At 45.6% G+C, this 23,148-nt stretch overlaps 1 protein-coding gene across 1 annotated transcript in view; it reads right to left on the reverse strand.

Moving 5' to 3' along the window:
• The window catches only part of LOC119650900 (pickpocket protein 19-like), a 40,215-nt gene extending 37,620 nt beyond the window's left edge, over nucleotides 1-2,595 (reverse strand). The window contains exon 1 of the mRNA XM_038054080.1: nucleotides 2,558-2,595. Coding sequence (XP_037910008.1) covers nucleotides 2,558-2,595 — 38 coding nt within the window. The remainder of the gene's footprint in view (nucleotides 1-2,557) is intronic.
• Between the last annotated feature and the right edge of the window lie 20,553 nt (nucleotides 2,596-23,148).

A 23,148-nucleotide genomic window follows, 5' to 3' on the forward strand; every position in this document is an offset into this window, starting at 1 on the left:
AAGCGGTTCACTTATTCTATCCCTACTCCGTTTGGCCACGTTCTCACTTAAGTAATGTTGAGGAGCGGTCACCTGTGCCTTCCGCCTGACTTTGCCACCTGACGTTGAGCGTTTTTTTCTTCCACCACCCTAATAAGGGACAACTCAATGTCCCGTATCAGAGCCCTGATGTTTCGATGGATATTCCTCTTCTCCTTAATGAATTCAGATAGTTCATCTATGAGTTCTCTCGGTAAAAGCAATCTTATACGTTCGAATTTTATAACAGGATTATTCATGTCAATCCGAGGACTATCCATGTTCCTTTCCGACTCCCGCAAAGAATTTCGAATGCCTAGGGTTAACGTGGTCCTCAGTGATGACCTTCTAAATTTTAAGCTCCTTCCAGTCCACACTACAAGAAGTAATGTAGCGTTAGATGGCAAAGTAACCAAATTTCCCACGCACTATCGCCGCTGGATATCGACGCCAGTAGCCCGCTTGCCCACTCTAAAATGCCGCCGGGGTTGAGTTTTCGAAGCACAAAGGGACGTGCCTGATGGGAGATTTGGCAATTCCAAACAGAATGAAGACTATCTTTACCTCCTACCTCGAGGTAGGCAAGTAAAAAGAAGAAAACATTTCTCAGCAGTCGCTCTAAGTCCTCTATACCCTCCTTTGGCACCACTGAATATACGCCATCCATGGCACACGCTTTGAAGTGCTTGCAGGCCAATATTGCCGTTCTGACTCATTGGCAACCACCGCTACCGCCATGTTCCAATTCCTCGTGAACCTTCTGAAAGGGTTTCCAGGAAACTCCCCCTTTCACTTCTGTCATCTGTTCTACCACATGATGGACTTCCAAGAGGCCCGGCAACTTGGCGGACTCATCCCTTTTAAGGTATCTGCACAGCCTTAATGTCCCCCTTCCAGTTCAGTACAATACGTTCTAAAGGAATCCCGTTTCAATCACCTAACGAGCCTCTTATATTCCCTCTGTGAGTTCCGCAAGTTTAACCAGTTTTCATTCTTACCACTTTTACAAACACGGTTCAGAAGTCGTCTGTCAGGAAATCCACTTTTTACAGTTTACAGTTCCACCAAGGAACCATTTTTCCACTTTTGCCTCGACAAAGAGAGCAAACCTCTCCACGGCACTATAAAAGTTTTCGATTCAAAGTTTCCATTTTATCTTCTAACGCCAAAGGAGCCACACTTTTTGGCAACAAATTAATTGAACTTTGTCTAATCCAGTCTCCTTACGTCTTTGTATTACAGACTGTTCGCCTAAAATAGACTAAAATGTAAGTGGGACCTCATCTAGCACCCCCTAATCTCTAATCAATAATAAGAACTTTGGGGGGTCTATTACTCCACTTCTTCTTGGCACAAAGAATGTGTGGACGCAACCTAAGTTTACAGTCATGAGACCAGCTGGAGGAATGAAATGAAATAACTTCTCTCCTCTGGGATTGCATTTGCTACTGCCTGAAAAATATGTTGAACGTTCGCGCTGCGACCCATTAAGACCACTAGATTCTGCATAGGCTACCAGATCCTTTTGTTCTTGCGTTGGTAGAGGACACAAAGAACCATAGGGGTAAGTAAGCAGAGAAAACTATGACGTTTTTTCTCTCATCGTTATTCTGGTAGGAGGCCCTGGCATGTTGTCGGTTAATTTGACACACTTCTATGTTTTTCGACATAAACTCAACCTAATATGCCTCCTCTAGTTTACAGTGTCCGGTTTGCGTAGATCAGTCGTCCAGCCTGTTCCCTTTCTTCCGGAAGTTCCATCCATGGTTTCATTGTAGGGAAGCACACCAAAAATGCCCCCGAAGACCATTATTATTCTTCTCCCTCAAAATGAAGATGATGTTCTACAGCTTCCCGGTATGATTGACTTTCAATCTATTCAGAAAAAGGGGAACACCATATGGTGACTGTCCTTGAGTTCCTTCAAACTCTTTTGTTCCAGCTCGAGCACCAACCTGAAAACCCTTCAACTATGTTTGCAGATTTGCCCTTCCTGGCATTTTTACCTGCTGGAGACATTTTACGGCAGTCTTATCAGTGTACTCCAAATAGAAGAGTCCATCACCAAAGCCTTAGATGAAACTCCCAGGGTAGCAGTCAGAAACGAAGCTACAGTTTGCACATAAGTCTTCTTGTTTCTCGCCTTGGTATTCGTGGAGGCAGGGACCAGCTTCGTTGTGATCTCTCTCGCTGATTTCATCACCTTCCGGCACACTGGTCCTAGTCCTCGCAGAAACCGTAGATGTAGGACCTAGCGCGGAGTACAATTAAGCATTGCGCACGAGATCATCCAGTGCAGCAGGTTACCAGTTTATCTCAAACTTCCGCCGAAGAATCCGCTAGTGATGCAGCTATGTTTACGTCCTCATTGCAGAAGAAGCCTCATTTTCTTCTGTAGTGCTTTCCTCTACCATTAGTCGGGGCCTGTCCAGGTTCACTTGGCTTAATTAAACCGGTAACGTCCACGTCATCAGCTTCCCTTTGTTCCGCTCTCCCCGGTAAGGGGAAATGAGGGGATTCGATGTCTGCGACTTCTTACCACTTGAAGAGTTCAAATCCAAAGTTTCCATACTCCATTTTTAGACACCCTTAGTGTTTACTACTATAGACGCCCCCACCACAACAACACGGACACAACGGTGTCCGAGAAAGTGCCCTGGGGGCTACCAAACTTTTTAACCCTGCAATTTTAGGGAAATAGCAACAGAAGCAAAATAAGTCGAATATTTTTTTGGCAGGTTGATATGGACTTGTATAGTGACATTGTCCATTTTCGGGACCACCTACCTAAACATTCTACTAGCAAACCGATTCAACAGTTCACCACTGCGGACAGTTGTAGAAAGTACCGCTTATCCCATCAGCGATATATCATTTCCTGCGGTTACTGTTTGCAGCCATTCCCGTGTCGACAAGACCAAAATAAAGGAAGCTAAGGAGAAATTCATTCCGAATGCCACCGAGGAGATCGAGGTTTTATTCGATTCATTGGTTGGTGCACTGGATGACGCTACCTCTAGCATTTTCTTCGACGTTCTCCCGTCAGAAGATGAGCTACTTCCCCTTTCGGATTCCATAAATATCTCGAAGGCGATTCAATTTTTGACCCATTCCTGTGAAAGTTTGTTTACCGACGAATGCTGGTGGCGTTACAAAACATTTAGATGTTGCGACATTTTCGTGCTACAAAAATCTGAAGTTGGGAGATTTTGCTATGCCTTCAATTCCTTAACGAATAACCTTGGTTTAACCAAATGGGACGAAAATGAACCTGACTGGCCTGTAAGCACGTCAAAATATGGAGCTCGGAGTGGACTTGCGATTAATCTAGGACTCTCTGCCGTGAAGGTAAGAATATGTGCTTCCTTGTTTCGTATGACTTTTGTTTTGGTTTTTGGATATCAGGTCATAATACATCATCCTTTCGGCTGGCCATCTAAAGCATTTAGTGTTCTTGGTGGAAGGTCAGCAGAAATAATCTTGAACCCTATACTTTCATATGCGATGCCATCCACTCGCCGTTATGATCCTATATCCCGTGATTGTGTTTTTGAGGTGAGTTTTCATTGCCCTGTGGAAATAAGTTGCTGTGATTTGCTTTTTTTTCAGATTTCTAGGTTCCTAACCTTATAACCTTATAACTTTTGTCAAATTGCATGAATTTTCAAATCCCAGAATGGTATTCAAACATATTGTTTTCCTCATAAACTATTTAACCCGGCCATTTACGTGCATATGCCTAACAACCTAGCGGATCAGTTCAGGCAACGACGAAACATCTATTTATGGAGAAATTGTTGTTGTTTTAGATTTGATCACAATTTCGAACTATTGATTACGCAAAGTATAGCTGGTGTCCTTCTTTGTCTGTGGCGGGCGATTCAAGAAATCATCGTATTGGAGTTTTGTGGCATAAAAGGCAAGCGGGAAATTTGTAGAAAAGCATCGTCTGCTTTCGCATTTACCATTTGTGTCATTTGTGAGCTCGGTTGGAGATGTGATAAAACAGCATCATTCGGTCACCCTCCTTTAAAAAATGATGCCTCCTCCAACTGAAGATTTTTTTGATATCATTATGGTGAATTTTGAATTTTCAAGCCTAGTACATGAGGGCAAGAGGATGGGGAGGATAAATAGAAGAAAACGGATGGTCGCTTCTTATCGCATCAGGGAATTGCCACGGTCACTCCCCGCCCCTTTGAAAATCCATAGCGCCTTGAAACGAGCTGTTCTGATACCAAACCGGTAGGATTTATCTTTAAAGGCCATTCTTGCAGGTGGAAAGGGTAATAAGGGAGAGGTGGAACTTCTTCCTCAAACCCCTTTGAACAATCATGGTAGTTACTCCCCCCGCTTAAAAGTGGTGGCAGAACAAAAAGGAGGAGGATCTTCACCATGACAAATTCTGGTTTGCCCGCCCCATGGTCTACCCTTTCTAACATATAGAAGAATCGAACAACCCCTGTTAATAGTATATGATGAGTATTTTGAGAGACCATAACTTTTAAGGGTGACCGTCACGAGTTTTCATCAGATTTAAAGAGCGGGCGTCTTCCTTCTCGGTGGGATGGGGTTAAAAATTCAAGTGCGCAACCAAAAAGGAGCAAAATAGCTAAACGTACACGAGAAACTGTATACGCCAAAGTAGATGTAAGGAGTATAAAATGAAGTGCAAGTCTTTCCTTCATATCCCAAAATTAACAACAGAATTAGAGAAAACAATAACAAATCGTAGTGGCCACATATTGAAGAACTTCAATGGAAGTAGAAATGCTGACCGGTCGGGGCTTATTCCCAGAAATCATAACCCATGGATTTATTAAGAGACCTAAGGATACTCCGATGGCGCAACACACAGTGCTCGCATGGATTCTTTCGCACCATTGATCGCGGTTACCTGATATGCGTTTGAGCCTCCCTACGATTTGCTGAGATGCCTGTACTCCTTTTCCACTGTTCTGCACCAAGTACCTTGGAGCGAACCACTCGTCGGCGATCGAAGAAAATTGGATCAACTGCATTGCATAGTCCGCAATTCATTTGTCGCCCCTCTTTAATGTGTGACCTTTTCACCTTTCACCTTTCAGGCCTATGCGCTGACCAAATTTTTCGTTTGAAATAGGGTCAGGCCGACGAACCCCGACGATGAGAAGCAGACAGGTATTGACGAAAGCTTGGAGTTCTTGGATAACAGTGGAGTTTACTTTCCACGTGCTATTCCCATATAGCAACACAGAAAGAACACTAGCACAGAACAGTCTCAACTTGACCTTGGTGTTGAGACAGCTGCATTTCCCGATTTTAGACAGGGCAGCGAAAGCGGATCTAGCTGTCAATGCGTCGGACAACATCCAGTTCAGTGGCACCGTCGTTAGAAACCACGGTTCCTAGATAAACAAATTCATCGATTCGATGCTCTACTCATTAATACAAATTAATACATTAATTTCCAAGCAAAAAGATGTCATCAGTGTAGTTGAGGTGTTTGAGAAAGGATGTCATAGTCCACTGGATTACTCTATATCCTCCGGACAAGGTAACATGAAGTGCGTCGTCCATAACAAGAAGAAATAATATCGGTGACGAGGTCCAATCCTGATGGACTCCGCCTTGGACCTCAAATTCCTCTGATATTTTAACTCGGTGTGCCACATGATATTTTGCATCATCATATGTCGCTCTGGTAATAGCACTCCAGACATACTCCCTGCTCACATTATCGAAAGCTTTCTCGAAATCTATGAACGGGAATTAGCCTACTTTCTGTCGGTCAAGCTTTTGAGATGTTCTCTGATCCGTTCCAGGATTTTTTTGGCTATTATCTTTTCGATGGTAGGGAGTACGCAGATGTCCTTGTAGTTGGATAATTGACGTCCTCCACAGGGCAATCGAAAAATTTGCGACCACTTGCAAGCTCTTTCGTGATGTGGCATACACTTCTGCAATCATTGCATTCTGCTGCATCCTCCTCTTCCCTGTCCCACGCAATAGAAAATCCCCTCTTCTAACGCGCATACAATGTCCAACTTACAGAGATTTCGCACGATATCCGAATTCAAGAGCATCACGCCCTCCCTCCCACACAGGTCAGCAGTCTTCAACCCTTTTGGTCAGCGGTCCGGTATTTATCAGTGCACTTCTGGTCGGATCAGCAAGATAGGTCTCCTACTGTCGAGCGCCAGCTGGATCATACAAACGATCAATGTTCAACTTGTGGGCTCGTAGCCCCCGCGAAAAGTGGCAGACACAACATGGAGCCAAACGTAAGCTGCCGAAGCTGGAATCACACCAGCCCTTTTTAAGGACAAGGCATAAATACTGGCAAACTTTTATACCATAAATTCTGCACCCATGCAGCCCAGGGTCCACGACTTTAGCGACCTATTTATGGCTCATCGAACCTCCCCTTCGATAACATCTGCAAATTCATGTCCGGGATAGTGGCACGGCGGACGTCTTTGGTGATAATGCACTCAATATGCTTTAACCCCCAAATTCCACCCCAACACTCTTTCGCTTTTGATACCGAAAACTGCACGGTATGGGTACTCTCTAGCGATTCGTTGAGGGATTTGAAAAAACTCCACTGACACCTCGTACACGTTGCATTCTGAACACGTCTGAAGTGACTTTTGCAATACCACCGCAATCGAATTAGTGTATCCAGAATTGAAACGACGGGTTTTCATTCAAGATGGCATAGCACCCTTAAACCCTCTATTTTTCATCTACCTGCTAGCACTAGGTTTCTCGGTAAAGAGCGAACTGTTAATGACCGATATACGCTGGGACACAATGGGAGTCCCTGGAGCTATCAACAATTACTTGGAGTGATGTGAGCCTAGCTCTGCTAAGGTGGTTGGGAGTTGTGACATATGTTAGAAGCCAGCCCCTTCAGGACCCCTGTCGTGTAGTGGGCATTGAATCAGTATTACTAGGCTACATTGTCCCGAGCGAGCGCTGATCCGTCCGTGAATTCCGGTATCAACTAAGCGTAGGTCAGACCACAGAGTGCTGAGGTATAGGCTTTGTCCCCGGGGGTATACCCGTTCCTGACTACGCTCCCTTACACACGATGCACTGGTAAAGACTTAAATGACGGATAAGAAAAATATAAATGAAGAAATAGTGAGAATAGAGAACGAGTTTACTGCGTTTATACATAGCACGCTCCAACCCTCATCGAAGGACGCAGCAAGGGCTGAAATTACCGACGAGACTTCGGGATGCGCAAACAGAGAAGATGACTCGAAAAGTGATACAAGACCTGGGACGGAGATGGTATTCCAGACAGTACCATGCAGAGCTGCTGCTACGGAAAGAGACACAGTAGAAACTGCTGAGGCTAAACAGATGGCTTCGAATATAAACCGAGTGGGAATGTTGTCGACTGCTCTTGCGAAAACCAAAGAGGAAAAGCCTATCAAAAAATGCGCGCAGTTGTGAGCACATACCGTTTGTGAAATTCCTCCAGAAAAAAAAAACATCAGCAAAGGGGCGAAAAACTAGCTGATTGAGGTGGAGGAGCTGCTGAAGAATTTCGCACTACAGGCGGACATGGTCAAATTACGCCAGAGGACAACAGATAAAGGTACGTTCAATGAAGCGGTCAAGGAGCTACGGAGAGAGAAAGCTTTGGTTTCCAGCCAGGAATCCACGTGCTCTCTAGAAATCCAAAATTATAGAAAACAACGAGGTAGAAGACGCCGTTAAGCGCGAATATTCGGAGGAAACAAGGAGCAAATATCCGGATTAGTATTACCTTTACGAACTCCCGAGGCCAAAAACTCGCTGTGGAGGAAGTTCCCGAGCAAACAGAACTGGAAAAAGTTAGGACGCCGCCAATATGATCCATATCCTACAGATAAATATACACCGGAGTGCAAAGGCTCATGAGTTGCTAGCGCAATTAGCTGCGGAGGCCAAAGCTCATCAATAAACAGTACCCAAGCAGGGACTCACCTTCATGGCACCCTGACATATCAGGTACCGCTCTGGGGTTTTTGACGCCCCCACCTTAGGGTTCTCGCCCAAGGTCGATGGGACAATTTTGTCTGGATTCGGTGTTAAGGGGTAACGTTTTCCAGTGTCTATCTAATAGTGAATGAGACGATGCCGGACTTTTGACGCAGGCTTAATGCTCTGGATGACACACAGAGGGGCGGATTTGAATAAGGCATGCCTCATCCGGACTTCAGAGGGAAACGAATTCTCGAAATAGCGGCGAGAACAGAGCTTGTAGTTTGAAACACCGGATCCACCTCAACATTTCGGCAGCCAGGCTGCGGGAGAAGCATTCCCGATGGAACCTTCGCGTCAAAATCTAATGGCACAAACTCTTGTTATGCGCTCTTTTTGTACGTGCCACGTCGCAAAGGTGGACACTGGAAGGTTCGTCGAAACTCTTGGAACACTCCTGGGATTAATGGCGTTGAAGCTCACACTGTTGTCAATTCAGTTAATAACGACAGCCTACGGAGCTCCTATCGATGTATTCTTGGATGCCAGAAATTGCAGAGCTCTGGAAGCCATACCTCAAACTCCGCCGCTTAACACAACGTCTAAACGACCGGGAGGAGACATTCACCAGGTACGAAATAAATAGAAACCAAGCTCGAGAGGCAATTGTCTCTACCACAAATAGAAACACACCAGGACCATATGGTATTACGGCATAGGTATCTAAACTGGTGCTCTAACATCAACCTGACTTACTGCTCAACGCAGTCAGCACTTATCTGAAAGAGGGCGTTTTCTTTTCTTGTTGGAAGTGGCGAGGTTTGCGGTGATCAGCAAGGGGAAAGACGACCCTGAGTTGTCCTCTTCATACCAAACGCTTTGTATGCTTGACACTACCGGAAAAGTGCTCGAAAAACTCATCAAAAGCAGACTCGCTGAAAAGGTAAGTGCTGCCGGAGACTTATCCTCACAGCAGTTTGGCTGCAGAGCGGAGAGATCAACAGTTGATTCTATCATGCAAGTCGTGGATGACATTCTACAAGCGGAGGCAGACAGGCACCGAACTGCCTTTAATTCCATAAAATGGAGAGACATTCTAGACACACTAGACGATACTTTCCACGTACCGAGCTATTTCCTACCGATATCGAGGGATTATCTGAGGAACTGCTCCCTGCTCTTTGAGACGCTAGAGGGCCAGAGAAGAATTTAGGCCACGTCGGATCTATTCCTAAGGCGGGACCTCTCGAGCGCTTTCTATATATAGCCTTCCTAGACTCCACATACGAGAAAATTCACGCTTGATCAGTTATGCAGATGCCGCGGCCCTTGTTGCTGGATAGATGGTAGTTTCAACCTTGCACAAGAAAAAACTGAAGAAATCAGAGAATTCTGACCCTGCGGTCCATAGTGATCGGCGAGTCGATAATCGGGTCAAAATCAACGGTAAAGTATCTTGGATTGACTGTTGACTCAAAGATGAGCTCTTTGGGCTAATCAAAGCAGCCACGAACTATTGGAAAATATTGGGGCCCTACGTCTAGCAGGCGACGTCTCCTGATTAGTTCAACGCAGTGTTTCCTGATCTACGACGCAGAGGTATGACAAGGAGTCATATCGTAAATGTCTCGCGCGTGTACTAAGACGGTGAGCTTTGCAGGTAGCTTCTGCGTATCGGACTGTCCCTGAACCGGCCGTGATTGTCATCGCGAGAATGATCCCAGTTGCTTTGCAAAGGTGATCAAAGCGCATTTCAGAAAAACCAAGGAAGGTGGTTGCTAGTGAAGAACGGCAACGTACACTTGATGAGTGGTAACTCTTTTGGCAAAACAAGTGAAGAGGCAGGTGGGCTGCGCATCTCATTGGTAACTTAGCCTCCTCATCCAGCTCCTAAGTGTGTATGAAAGCTGTTACTCTTACCCGCATAAGATTGAATAGGCATGATCTCCAGATTTTGAGTTTTGCAATGGAGATGTAGACGACACCCATCACACCTTTTTCTCTTCTGGAAGATGAGACGGGAATCATCAGCAATTCTATTTAACTCAGGGAAGTCGTCCCGTTGCAGGAGTCCAACACTCTGTACGAAAATGCATTCAGCTATTGAGCATTGAAGAGCAGCTTCGTGACACCCAATCGCTAGATAAACCTAAACATAATGCGGCGGAGGTTAGACAGAGTCCAAACGATGAGGGAAAAGATTCGGAAGCAGGTCTCGCAACGAATTTTTCCGGTACAAATCCACTGGATCGGGAAACTCCGGCAGGCAGCAGGAAGTTAGCACGCATCGAGACTGGTCTACATGGGCTCACAGTGGGACGATCGGCCCGTTCAAACATTTCTTTGAATCTAGAATGGACTATGACATTGAGAGGTACGGCACGAGGGGGTTGCTGTCCTGGAATTGAGCATATTGACTCAGATCATACCCACGAGTTCCAGATATGCCTTCGTTTTCCAGGGACCTTAGCAAATTTAAGTCGTGCCGGTGCATGTTTAACTCTGCCTATGAGGGTTTGGATATCGGAGAGGCTGCAGGGCAAATTAAATGGTAACGTGATTCAGGGCCCGGAGCACTTGGAGGTTCATGGGGGAGCTACGATAAGGCTTGGGAAGTCTTCAATATGCTCTATAGCAATCAGACTCAAATGAATATTCCTTTAGATTCGTAGAAAGACTCAAGTACATTCGACAAGGCGCTCAACACTATGAGATCAGTGGGTCAGAACTTAGGAGAAGCTGGGTTCACTTACGAAGAGGGTGTGCTTTTCATCCTCCTCGCAGGGAATTCAACTCATTTCTGAGAAATCCCAAACAACCCGTTACCATAGAAAATGTAGACCAATTTTTGGAAAATCGCTTCATCATAATGACCCCTGGGTGGGGTGGTACTTATGCGTCCTTGACAGCCACGGGGTCGAGTCAAAACAACACGATGAAAGTACCAATGCATTACAAACTTTGGATGTTCTCCACCTGCCACGAAATAGAATGCCGTAAGCTGAAATGCGAGATATGTCATGGACAACACGTAACGATTCTACATCCTGCATCCTTGCAAAGATTAGCGGGACAGCACGTCTGATGATGCCGAATTGCTCCTCTAACCTTCCAGTAAAACACCATACTTCTCACAGCAGTGGTCATAGTGAAAGCACAAAATAAGTGGCTTCCGATTCGGATGAGAGCCCTGGGTCGAACGCCACCATTGCTCATATGTCTATAGAAGGGTATAAGCAAAACTTTGGGAATATTTTGGATATGCCCATCAATCACGGTGAAGATAACAGCCTTGAAGAGGAAAACTGCGAACACCTTCACCAAACTGAGCATTACCGCGAAGCAGATGCCCGTCACGAGAAGCGGCGGGAGAAGAAAAGAGAGCTATAGCAACAAGTTGGGAAACCGGAAGTTGGACGCTTTAAGTACGAAAGGTTTTGTGTATTTCTTAGTACATAGCACGTAATATATCCATATATTATGTGAGAGTATACACTTTCGAGTGATATTAACATTCATTCAATTTTCAAAGAAGCAACAACTTTGACATATTATACCCTTGTTAGTAATAGTGCGATTTCCATCAAACTTGGTAAGATCATGCCCCACATTATAGCCTACATAAATTTCGTGGTGCTAGGATGAACTTAAGGGGGGTTTTGCAACGCATTATTAAAAATTATAGTAATACACTATTAGTAACCTTATTTGAACAGATATCGGTATGGAAGGCATTTCGGAGCCCAAGCACCATATAGTGGCAGCATCCTGATTTTTTTCAGATTTTTCGGTTGTGTGGTTTCTGAGAATGGCCCCCTTAAAGAAATCATCACTTTCATCCCCCCGCACTCCCCACCTTTCCAACAAATGACAAACTAAGACCCCATTTGAACAGTACGAACCGAGACCTATAATTTGATACCCCACATCACCATATTTGATGAAAAAAACATGTTCACCCTCCTTTTGCATGTATGGGGACCCCCCCCCCCTTAAATACAACGTAACAGGATATAACTCACTGTATGCGTGATCGTTCACCGTTCCCATCTTTGTACCAAATTTGGTGTCAATCGCTATAGCCGTCTCCGAAAAAAATGCGTGTGACGGACAGACACACAGACTGTACTTAATCTTCCCCATCCGGAGGAAGCAACAGTGGTGGGTTACACTGGCGACATAGCACTGGTTGTTGTCGCGAAACATCTCGAAGATGCTGAGTTATACTCAAGGGAGGCAATCAGTGCTGTCAAATACTGGTTAGAGATCTCTGGTCTGACGCTTGCGGAGGAAAATCATCACTTCCAAGCCGACCATCAAATACTGGGGGGGGAGGGGGGGTGATAGACAGGAAGCTCAACTATAAGCAACACGTGCAGTAGGTTCGCGACAAATCATTAACTGCAAGTGTGGCTCTGGAAAGGATGATGCCGAATGTGGGAGGGCCACGGCATACCTCTAGATTGCTTATAGCCAGGGTGGTGACTTCAATTATGCTCTATGCGACTCCAGTTTGGAAGGAGGCATTGCAGATGTCAGTTACCACTAGCAAACTGAATGCAGTCTAGAGGAGGACAGCCCTCAGGGTATGCTCTGCCCTCAGGACTGTCTCAGATGATGTAGCATTCGTCATCTCTGGAATGATGCCGATTGACATCTTGGCAGATGAGATGGCGAATATATACAATGCGAAGCTAATCTCTTCCTTATTGCAGACGAAGGACGCTGAGAGGGAGACATCCATAAATAGATGGCAAGAGCGTTGGGAACGCTCGGGAAAGGGTCGATGGACTCACAGGCTCATTCCTGTCATCAAGGAGTGGTTGGAGAGACGACACAGTGAGATTAATTATAATCTCACCCAGTTTCTCCCGGGGCAGGGAGGATACTGCTAATACCTGCACAGGTTTAAATTGGAGACCTCACCCGACTGTCCAAATTGCGAGGGAATCCCAGAGGACCCAGAGCATATATTCTTCCAATGTCCGAGGTTTGTGGAAGAAAGGAATAATCTAGAGGAGACTCTGGGAGAGGTGCTGGTCCCAGAAAATCTGGTGCCGAAAATGCTAGCACATCAGGAGAATCGGGATGCACTCAACTCCATGATCGCATCTATTCAAGATAAATTGCAAAAGGCAGAGGAAAGGAGAAAAGCGCGGTCACGTGCGCCGTGTATAGAAGAAATGGGATTAAGCTAGAGTGAGCTGACTCCGCCCCGTGATGTAATACCTTATGGTGGTTCCGCGAGGCAGGGAGGGAGTCGGGGGTGGTTTTAGTGGATACAAATCCCACACGCTGGTGTGCCCAGACCAGTGTCTTTTGAAGACACCACTAAACTTAGAAATGTCTTTAATGCCTCAAGCCACACCTCTAATGAAGTTAGCCTGAATCAGAGGATTTCCTCTGACCCGAAACTTCAGACTCGGACTATCCACTATATCAATCATTACATCTTTAAGAGTCATTGTTTATCCAGTTTCATATGTTCTTTTTATCGACTAATTTGGTTATCCTTTTTGCATATATCGTGTCGATCTACCAGGATGAGGCCGCCGAGCCGAAATATTTAAAACTACCCGGACTGCCATATATGAAGGCCAATTGCCTTTCGGCATGTCGACAAACCCGAATGTTGGAAAGATGCAATTGTGTCGCGGAACCTTTCTTCCCGATCGGTTTGTTACTATCCAACCCTCTGCATAAGATCCTGAATAACATTACATGTTTTTCGTACAGGAAATTATCAACCATGCACAACTTTGGATATTCAATGCTTGTCTAATAATACTGGTAAGTCTATGTCAGGGAAATAGGATCTGTGGGTGTGACTGAAATACAGATGTATATCAAGTCAGAGTAATATTCATCATGATAGGGCAATTACCCCGAAAATTATGTTTATCATTTCAGAGGAGGATCCGTTCACTCTTCAAAAACAGTGTTCCTGTACGCCAGAATGCGAGATGTTGGATTATAATCCGGAAATCTACCCGATGTATTTCCTTAAGTAAATATGGCTTGTTGTTTAGTTTACAACTTTAGTTTATATCAGCAATTTGCGAATGATATTTTAATCTAGGACAATATTTAATTCCTTTCAAAACAAAGCTCGGAACCAAAGGAGGTTATGTACTTCTCCCTCAGCCTTTGTTTCATCTTGAAGCGGGGTCAGCTTGTCTCGATCGATGATCGATTTTGCCAATTTTCTTGATCCTAGGTCTGCTCTGGATGGAGTTCGGAAGCTTTCAACTCACCACCTAACGTATCATGGCCACATTATCTCGGTTGGCCTTTTCGCGGTTTCTCATTGACTTCCATGTTCAAATCAATCTTGACAAGTGAGTTCTCATTAACGTTAATGACCACATCATCGAAAATGTTCCTCACACAAAATTTCTACGACCGATGCAACCCCATGTTGATCGCGGATGCTCTCATTTTGGATGTGATCTTGGCATATCACGCTACTACTCCAACGCAACATCTTTTCATTTAAAGATCATATTTCTTTTCATTACTGCGAGGCAACGTTTATTGTCTTTGATAGTCGGCCAACTGTAAGCACAACAAAGGGCGACAGGGTGGACAATACCGCGGCAAATTTTTAACTCGAGACGTTCATTTAGGATTGGGTCCCAATTAGATTCAATTCAATGAGTGAATAATCTGAATCTTGACTTGGGGTTTGGATTATTTTTTTTAGTTTCAGATGTCACCTATAGTTTCCCAGAGTTTCTTCCTTACTCGGATGCCTCAACACGGCGTAGTAATCATCGACCGATCTCTAAGTGTAAAAATCGATGAGAAACGACCAAGAGGTCGGACGAAACAACGCGGGCATGATACGCTAAATCATGATTTGGGATCCTTTCATCTCCATCTAGATCAGGCCTAGCACCAAGCAGACTGACGTAATCGATCGAATGCTTGTGAACGGGCAAAGATTAAAGAAGAAAAAATCGACTCCTTTCTTGAAAATTATCCAATGATTATTTCCTCCAGAAGAGAGGAGTACTGGCCACTTTCAAAGGGCTCTGGGTATTATAGAAATTTCCGCAGTCTCAATGAATACAAAAACACAGCCTACCAAGTTCAACTTTCGTAAGGCGAACTTCGTAGGTCTGAACTCAGCCCTAGCGTCAATCAACTGGGCCCCCTTCCTCTCTCCATTTACGTGTGACCAAACACTCACCAATTTCTATACCATTTTATCTGATCTTCATCTTTGTTTCGTTCCCTCCTCTCCTAAGTGCTTATGCTCTTATCCCGCCTGGTTCACCACTGAAGTTCACAAAAAACTACGTCAAAAAAAAACTGCGAGGAAGAAATTCCTGTCTTCTAGAAACGATGCTGACTTAATTCTTTTCAAATCTCTACGTTCCTCGGTCAAACCCTTAATAAGTCCAGAAACAAATATTTGACCAGTGTGGAAGACTTACTAATGTGCGGAAACCTGAAACATTTCTGGTCCCACATTTGCAACTTCCGCTGCCCTGCCCAGTTATTCCCTCCGTCCATTAAATTCTCTGCCTTCTCAAGTAACTCCCCCCAACTATCTTGTGATTTACTCTACCGCTACTTTTACTCAGTCTATGTTCCCCCTCCTTCCTCCGAACCCCTCCTGATAGTAGATGTAGCCTGCCCCACATCGCCTACCATTCCCCTTCTTACCCCTATCCTTGTCGAGTACCTCATTAGCAAACTTGCTGCCAATGTCGGACCTGGCTACGACGGTCTTCCAAACCTCTTTTTGTTCAAAACTGGTAGGTCCATCTCCCTCCCCCTATCTCTTATTTTCAACAAAAGCCTCGAAGAGAATCATTTTCCCGGCTTGTGAAAAGAGGCTCTCATCATCCCCATACACAAAAGTGGCGATCGTACGCTTGCCGGGAATTACCGTCCCATTACACTACTCTCCTACTGTTCCAAAATCCTGGAAAGATACGTCAAGCGACAGGTTGTCCGTCCACTTTGACCAACACATAGTGAAATAGCAACATGGCTTCGTTAAACCTAGGTCCACTGCCTCCAATCTGCTTGACTTTGCCAACTTTGTCGCCAAATGCCTAAATTCACAGCAAGAAGTGCATACCATTTACGCTGACATCAAAAAAGTCTTCGACAATGTAAATCACAAAATACTTCTATCCAGACTCTCGTCTCTAAACGTTCCCATACCACTCGTTCTATGACTTGCCTCTTACCTTTCCAACCGATCCTGCCGCGTGTCTTTTGACGGCTGTACTTCCCGTTCCTCCTACCCCTCCTCTGGCGTCCCACAGGGATCTATTTTGGGTCCTTTGTTATTTTTATTTTTTATTAGCGACCTCCCCTCCTTACTTGTCCCTGTTTGCTCTATGCAGACGACCTTAAGCTGTTTTCCGCTATATCGTTACCTTTGGACCGTGTTTCCCTTCAATGTAACCTGGACACTCTGGTTCGTTGGTGCTCGACTAATGGTTTAGCGCTAAACGTTAGAAAGTGTCACTCTATTTGCTACTCCCTAAAATCCTCACCCACTTTTTTCTCCTACTTCCTTAAGGGGTATTCCTTATCCTGCTTAAATTTCACTCAAGACCCTCGGAGTCACCTTCGACAATAAGCTCCCCTTTAACACTCATTGCCTCGATGTCATCGAACAACAAAATTGTCAGGTTTCATACTTCGCTCCTCCTCTGATTTTGCCTCCATCCAACCCTCCTTAGCTCTCTTCAATTCCCTCGTGACGAATACCCTCGAGTATTGCTCCGGGATCTGGTCAACCCCCCCCCCTCCCCCGTAACTGTGATTGTCTTGCCCTTGAAAACGTACATGTAAATTCACCCGTTCCCTCTTCTTTAAGGAAAGCTTCCCTCGTGTGGACTACCCCTCCCGCTTCCGCTTTCTAAACCTTCCTTTCCTACAACAGCGTAGATCCTATCTGGATCTATGCACATTTTTTAAACTTTCCTCGGATCTGCGGGACTGCTTCGCTCCTGACGAGATCAGTTGCCATCCTGCGTCTTATAACACACGTTGCGCAGACATTTTCAACGTGCCCTTCGCTGAGCTCAAAGTCTACTTTCATTCCCCAAGGCTTTGCCGAAATTACAATACAGAACAGTTTGGTCCTTTCAACTTCTCTATTTTAAGAAGTGTTAAACGTAGGATAAGATTTTTGCTTTCTCCTCCTCCTGAGGACAATAATTAATCGGAGTTTACTCTGTTTGTTGTCCGTTAAATTAAATAAATAAATTCTTATCTTTCAGAGAATATAATTCTAAGGATGTGACTATCGTGGATATTCACTTTCAGCATGGAACCCTCATTAAATACAGAACTGATGTTGTGTATGGATGGCTGGATCTTTTAGGTAAGAATCTAAGGAAACTAGGCTGAGTACAACTTTTGGTATCTTGGCCGAAGTTTGTCACACTCTTATGTATTAATGTTTGCACCAAACGGTCTTCTAAGTACCGGATGTAGCTCTTTTTTCGTCTGTAACCATCCTTTTATCAGGTCCTTTCAATACTCATGTTCACACTTAAACTATTCTGTTTTTCAGTCGAAATTCGTTGGAGAACCTAGCCAGGCTCTAGTTAATTTAGCAATTCCTAGGTAAACCCATTTCTACACCAAACCACACCACACTTCGTATCAAATCAGACCCTAGATAAGTGTCAAGTTTAGGGGTAGATATTGGACAGATATACTCTATGGTTGCCACAATCCCCTCAATTGGGTTCACGCGTCACTCGCACCTACCCGCCATTACTGTTGATTTTCAAAAATGTGCTTCGGATTCCTATACATCTTCAGAAGAAACCTACACGCCTCTTCAACTGTCCTATGTATGTAACTTAGGAAGGACCAACTGGTCCGTCAAACTGAGACCGTGAATTCCACAGCATTGCAGTCCTACTAACAACTTGGTTTTGTTGGTGTTTACCTACAGTCTCACCTTGCCTGGATTTTTTACCAGATCTAAACTCATGTGGCCAGGGCAACGTGGGAACCTCAGCCCTCAGGGGCCGTCAATGACCTTTAGCGGGTCACTCACGATACGATGAGGTCCCCGAGTAAGTTCCTATTTGGCAGTGTACCTGCGTGCTAGCTAGTAGCTTTGCGAACGATTCTCGGTAAACAGAACTGCGAATAACCGGCACAAATCGAGACACACTAGGAGTCCTCGTTAATGGGGTCATGTGGGCTTAGCTCAGCGAAGATGGTATTTGTGATGTGTGTCTGGAGCCAGCCCCTTCGAGATCCCTTTCGTCCCGAGTTAGTGTTGGTTCGTCCATGAGTTCGGGGTAAGCTAAACGTAAGTCAGGCCTCAGGGAATTAAAGTAGGGGCTTTGCGGTCCGCTCCCTTACAGACGCTGCGCTGGTGACATTTGCATGGAGAACAAACATAACAGAACGAAAAAATTGGACGAAATATCGGCGAGGGAGGAAAAGCTTACTGCCTTCGAACAAATATATCATTCACGGGTGCGTCCAGCAAAAGTGGCAGCGAGCTCTGAAACACCCGATGTGCCAGCGGGACACCCAAATAAAGCCTTAACGAGTGACGCGACTGACGGCGCGAGGATGGAATCTCCAATATCGTGCAATGTCCCGGTTCGAGAAAAGTCAAATCGTTGTCCTGAGCAGGTGGATTCAGACATGCATCGTGTGGAAGTGCAGTCGACCGCCCCAGCTAGAGTCGTATAAGAAAGCCTCATCAGGAAATGCGCAAGACAATGTCAGCAAAGGTGTTAAAAGCGGGCTGATGGAACTATAGGAGTTACCGGACCGCATCTTTTTCTACAGATGAAGGTAGACATCAGCGGAAGAAGAAAAGATAAACAGTCGCACTACCCGCTGAAAACACTCTAAGCGCTAAACGGATCGCAGATAGCCCACTGATCTAGTGCCATTCAGCGAACAACACCAGAGCAGGGACCCGGATTCATGGTATCTCGACTTATCGAGTACCGCCGCCGTCTGGGTTTAGAACGGCGTTTAATTTCGTATTCTTGCCCAAGGCCGAATGAATGGCTTTGTCTGGATTCAGTGAATGACTCAACTTAAGTGGAGAAAATGAGACCAAGGAACAGTTGCTTCTGAGGAAAAGGTTGCAAGCTAAAACTTGAAGGTAAGGGGGGGAAAAGGTTGACAAACTATTAAGTCACTATTGAAAACACCAAACCGAAATTGGAAGCACAATGTCGTAGTAAAACCAAACGAGTCCTTAGCACTAGATTGGGCGCCATTTGGAATAATCTAATGGGTTGCGCCACGACCAAAAGAAACCATTTTGTTTGGCTCCAGCTAGCGAGGAAAACCATCCCAAAAACTTTAAAAGTTGGCGAAATTTGTTCAAGTCTGACCGCAAGTATTGAAGCTCCGCTTAAGTGTTTTATCGACACGAACTTACACGCCACTGTGCTAGCAAGGCCCTGGAATGGGTAGGCCTTACAATAGGCACCATACGTAACGACCGTAGATTGGTAATTGATTCTAACCATTTTAGACATCGCTGGAGCCTGGATGGATATCCTTGATGTCATCAGTTCCAGAATTCGCTTGACAATTTATGTGTTATTTGGCATCGCCGTACTTCCCTGACACTGTCAGGTGATTGGTCTGACAGTGCAAACAAAGCCCTCTCGATCAGGGAATACCCAGGAGTGAATGTTGTTATCTCATGGGGTTAGAGGCTTGCTGTTTAAACTGCACGTCAGTATATCAAGCTTTATCTATTGGCAATACCCCTCGTCGACGGAATCTTACATTATGGGTTGGCTTTCAAGGATACCTTTACTGCCTTGGTACATGATCAAGATTTTCCGAAAGTCTACGAACTCGACAACGTGCGCCATGCCATCAACATCGATGCAGTGCCCTTATTTGGTGGCCTTTAAACTGGAGGCTTTACGGTAGTTTGAAAGGCGGTAACTGTCCGCCCAAACCAACTGAAGGAAATGCATATTTTGCGATTCCTTAACATCAATTATCGCTACCGAATTGGCGAGCTTAACGCATGGCAATACCTCCATTCCAAACTCCAGAATTTACTAACGTTTATAGAGCGGCATACCTATAGCTTGGCTTTCGAGATGGTCAAGGTATTGAAGTTACGCTCTTTGAAACAACGTGCAGGACCATCAACTGGCGTAAGATCAACGGACTACAAGTTAAAGCATGCTTTCTGCCAGGGTCTCCATCGAGTAAGTTGTTATCAACGGTTGGAGACAATGGCTGTGGGCCAAAGGTTTGAGGCGCTACGAGGCGCATGCCCCTGTTTCAACTCCTTAGACCAGGCCATCCGCCTAAGGAGTGTTCTTAAGGCATCATATGGTGTTTTACCCCAGTCTCCAGTGCAACAGCAAGCTTCGTTCCTATCAAACTTTGGACTCTACCATTCTTCTTTGGCAAGGGCTATCAACAGTTCTTTTGGCGAGGGCAAGATCCTACATAATTGGCTAGTCTGACTATCGACTTTTAGTCCGAGCATTGTGCGATACGAAATTACGGCGAAACTACACAGATGTGGACATTGTAGGCGCTGTTCACTCATTTAGCACAACGAGAATTGGTCTCCATTCACAGCATTTGGAATTCACACTTACTCTGGAGATGATGGTCATGGCGACTATTACCCCGGTATGTCAGTCAGTGCTAATTCAACAATCGTCATGCCGGCGTCTTCGAGGACTGTAATTGGTGAACCGAACATTGAAGCACCAACAGGCATCGGACGTCCTTCTCGCAACTGCAATTTGGAGTTTCATTATGGAGTCCGAACTTCGCAGGAAACGACCTTTGCGTACACCCAATTCAATTTGGTTGGGTTCTAATTGGTCCAGCTTCTGCAGCGTCGCCCACACCAACACGGATACAGTCATTCATTTGCACTTCGACTACGACGAAGTACGCCTGGATGACCTCGTACAACGTTTAGACTAAAAAAGAAGCTACCTAATATCAGCCATCACGAGAAACAACATTCCTGCTCCGCATCTCCACCGGTGCTCATGCGCGAACTACGGACGGCAATTATAACATCCTAATCCCATTTCGAGGGGAGTTTCCAAAGTTGGGTGACTCTTGGTTCTCTGGATGTACACCGCTGCAGTGCGTCCGATCCTAACGTATGTTACGGCTCTATTATATGGTGGCAGGCTTTGAAGAAAAAATACAATAGAACGAAGCTTAATAGGACTCAAAGAACCGCGTGTGCAGGTGCTACTGGGGCTCTATAGTCCTGCCCGGCAGATGCTCTCAATGTACTCCTGCATCTTCTCACCCTAGACCTCCACATTAAGTATCTTGCAGCGGGCAGTGCCGTCAGACTACGTGAGTCCGGATGCTGGGCAGCAAAGTCCTACGGCCACAGCAACATCCTAGACGAAATACCTCGAGAAATCTGGGCATCCCACACGGACTATGTCACACGCAAGAGAAACTTTACTGTGGAGCTTCCAACCAGGGCAAAGTGGAAGACCGGCGCGTGTTGCAAGACTATGAAACAGTATTCTTTACAGACGGATCAAAGATGGCCTATGGAGTCGACGTGGGGGGTTTTCTCGAATGCACATAGTGTATCCAAGTCGTATGGTCTCCCAGGTTTTGCCAGTGTATTAAAGGAGGAAATACTGGCGATATTGGAAGTATATCGACGGCTGGAGCGTAATTCGAGCCCCAAGCGTAACATAGCCATTCTGACTGACAGCCAAGTGGCCATCAAGGCCTTGTACTCAACGACGACATCTTCCCGGCTGCTGGGGCAGTGCAGATACGTGTTCAACCGTCTGGGCGGCACGCTCAAGGTCACTCTCCTCTGGGTTCCCGGGCACAGGAACATAGAGGGGAATAAGCGGGCTAACGGATTGACCAGGCAACGCTCTGCTCTTGGCAGTCCCTCGGCGAATACAGTCGGTGTTCCACTGGCGACTGTCGGGGGCCGAGTCTACTCGCACTACTTAGCAGCCGCGGGCCTGAAATAGCGAAGGCTTACAAGGTGTGCCAAGTCAAGGAGAATTTGGCCCGTTTATAACATAGCCCGATCACGAGAGCTCCTGTGCCAGACGCGTGCAAATGCATTCAAGATTACGGCGGGGACCATGCCGCTCGGCTCGGCATACCCTACAATTCGCATTGCCGAAGCTGCAGAGAAGGAAGGGAACTCTCATGCACTTTCTCTGCGATTGCCCAGCTCTGGCTAGAGTCAGGCTGCGGACAATGGGTAAACCATTCTTTGGGGACCTCAGAGAGGTTTCTAGCTGCAAGCTCGGAGAGCTGCTTTCCTTTGTGAATGCTACAGGCTGCCTCTGAAGATCCGAGTCGGCTGGACTCTGCCTCCCTGCTCCCATAACAATCTTAGGAGAGATCTTAGGAGTTTGTGGCATCAAAACGGCGTACCAAAGCGCTAATTGGGCTCCTTGGAGCGGCCAGTTATACCTACCTACCTACCTACCTTGGCGAACAGCTTTGCGGGAATTTCACCGCTTTGAATGACGTTTTGCATTCAATCCAACCTTCAACAGAACTTTCAAGTCATTCGTTCACATCCTCCCGCAGTTCAGACAATTTCGAGTAACATTATCTGCAGATACCAAAAAAATGTTCTGACGACTTTGGGTGGCACTCAACCATCGTATCTACCAGCATATTTGGCGAGAGCATTTGGGTGAACTTTCCGGACGTTATCATCTAGTGCTGTCCGTGTTGCAGCAGCACGCTTTTGACAGCCCGTAGCAGATTTGAGAATAATCGCCCGAGCTGAAGCCCTTTGCTAATCGTGTTTGGAAAATTCAGACTCTCGCATCCCCAAAACGAATGGCGTTATGTGAGATCTGCGGCGAATCCAGCTGACCGTACTAGTTGAGAACTCTTAATAAAGCTTCTTAATCATCCTCTTTCCAGACAAGGCCCAGCCTGGATTACCACTTTGATAGTATTTGTAACGACTTGATGAGATCCGGTAACGGGCAAAAGACCACCCTAATTCTTCGGAGTCGAAAGAGACACCTAAGGGACTGAAGTGTTTAATAGAACCCCATCCCTACATTCCCAAAACTGGCAGCACAGAGGCGAGCGAGCGCGTATTTACGCAAAACTTCAGTGAAGCTTCAATATTTTTAGATTTTTTCAATAGCTCTCTCCTCTGGATCGACTCTCTCCTGGGTACCGACTTTTTCTACATAT

This window comes from Hermetia illucens, chromosome 3 (genome assembly GCF_905115235.1).
Source record: "Hermetia illucens chromosome 3, iHerIll2.2.curated.20191125, whole genome shotgun sequence".
Classification (NCBI taxonomy): Eukaryota; Metazoa; Arthropoda; class Insecta; order Diptera; family Stratiomyidae; genus Hermetia; species Hermetia illucens.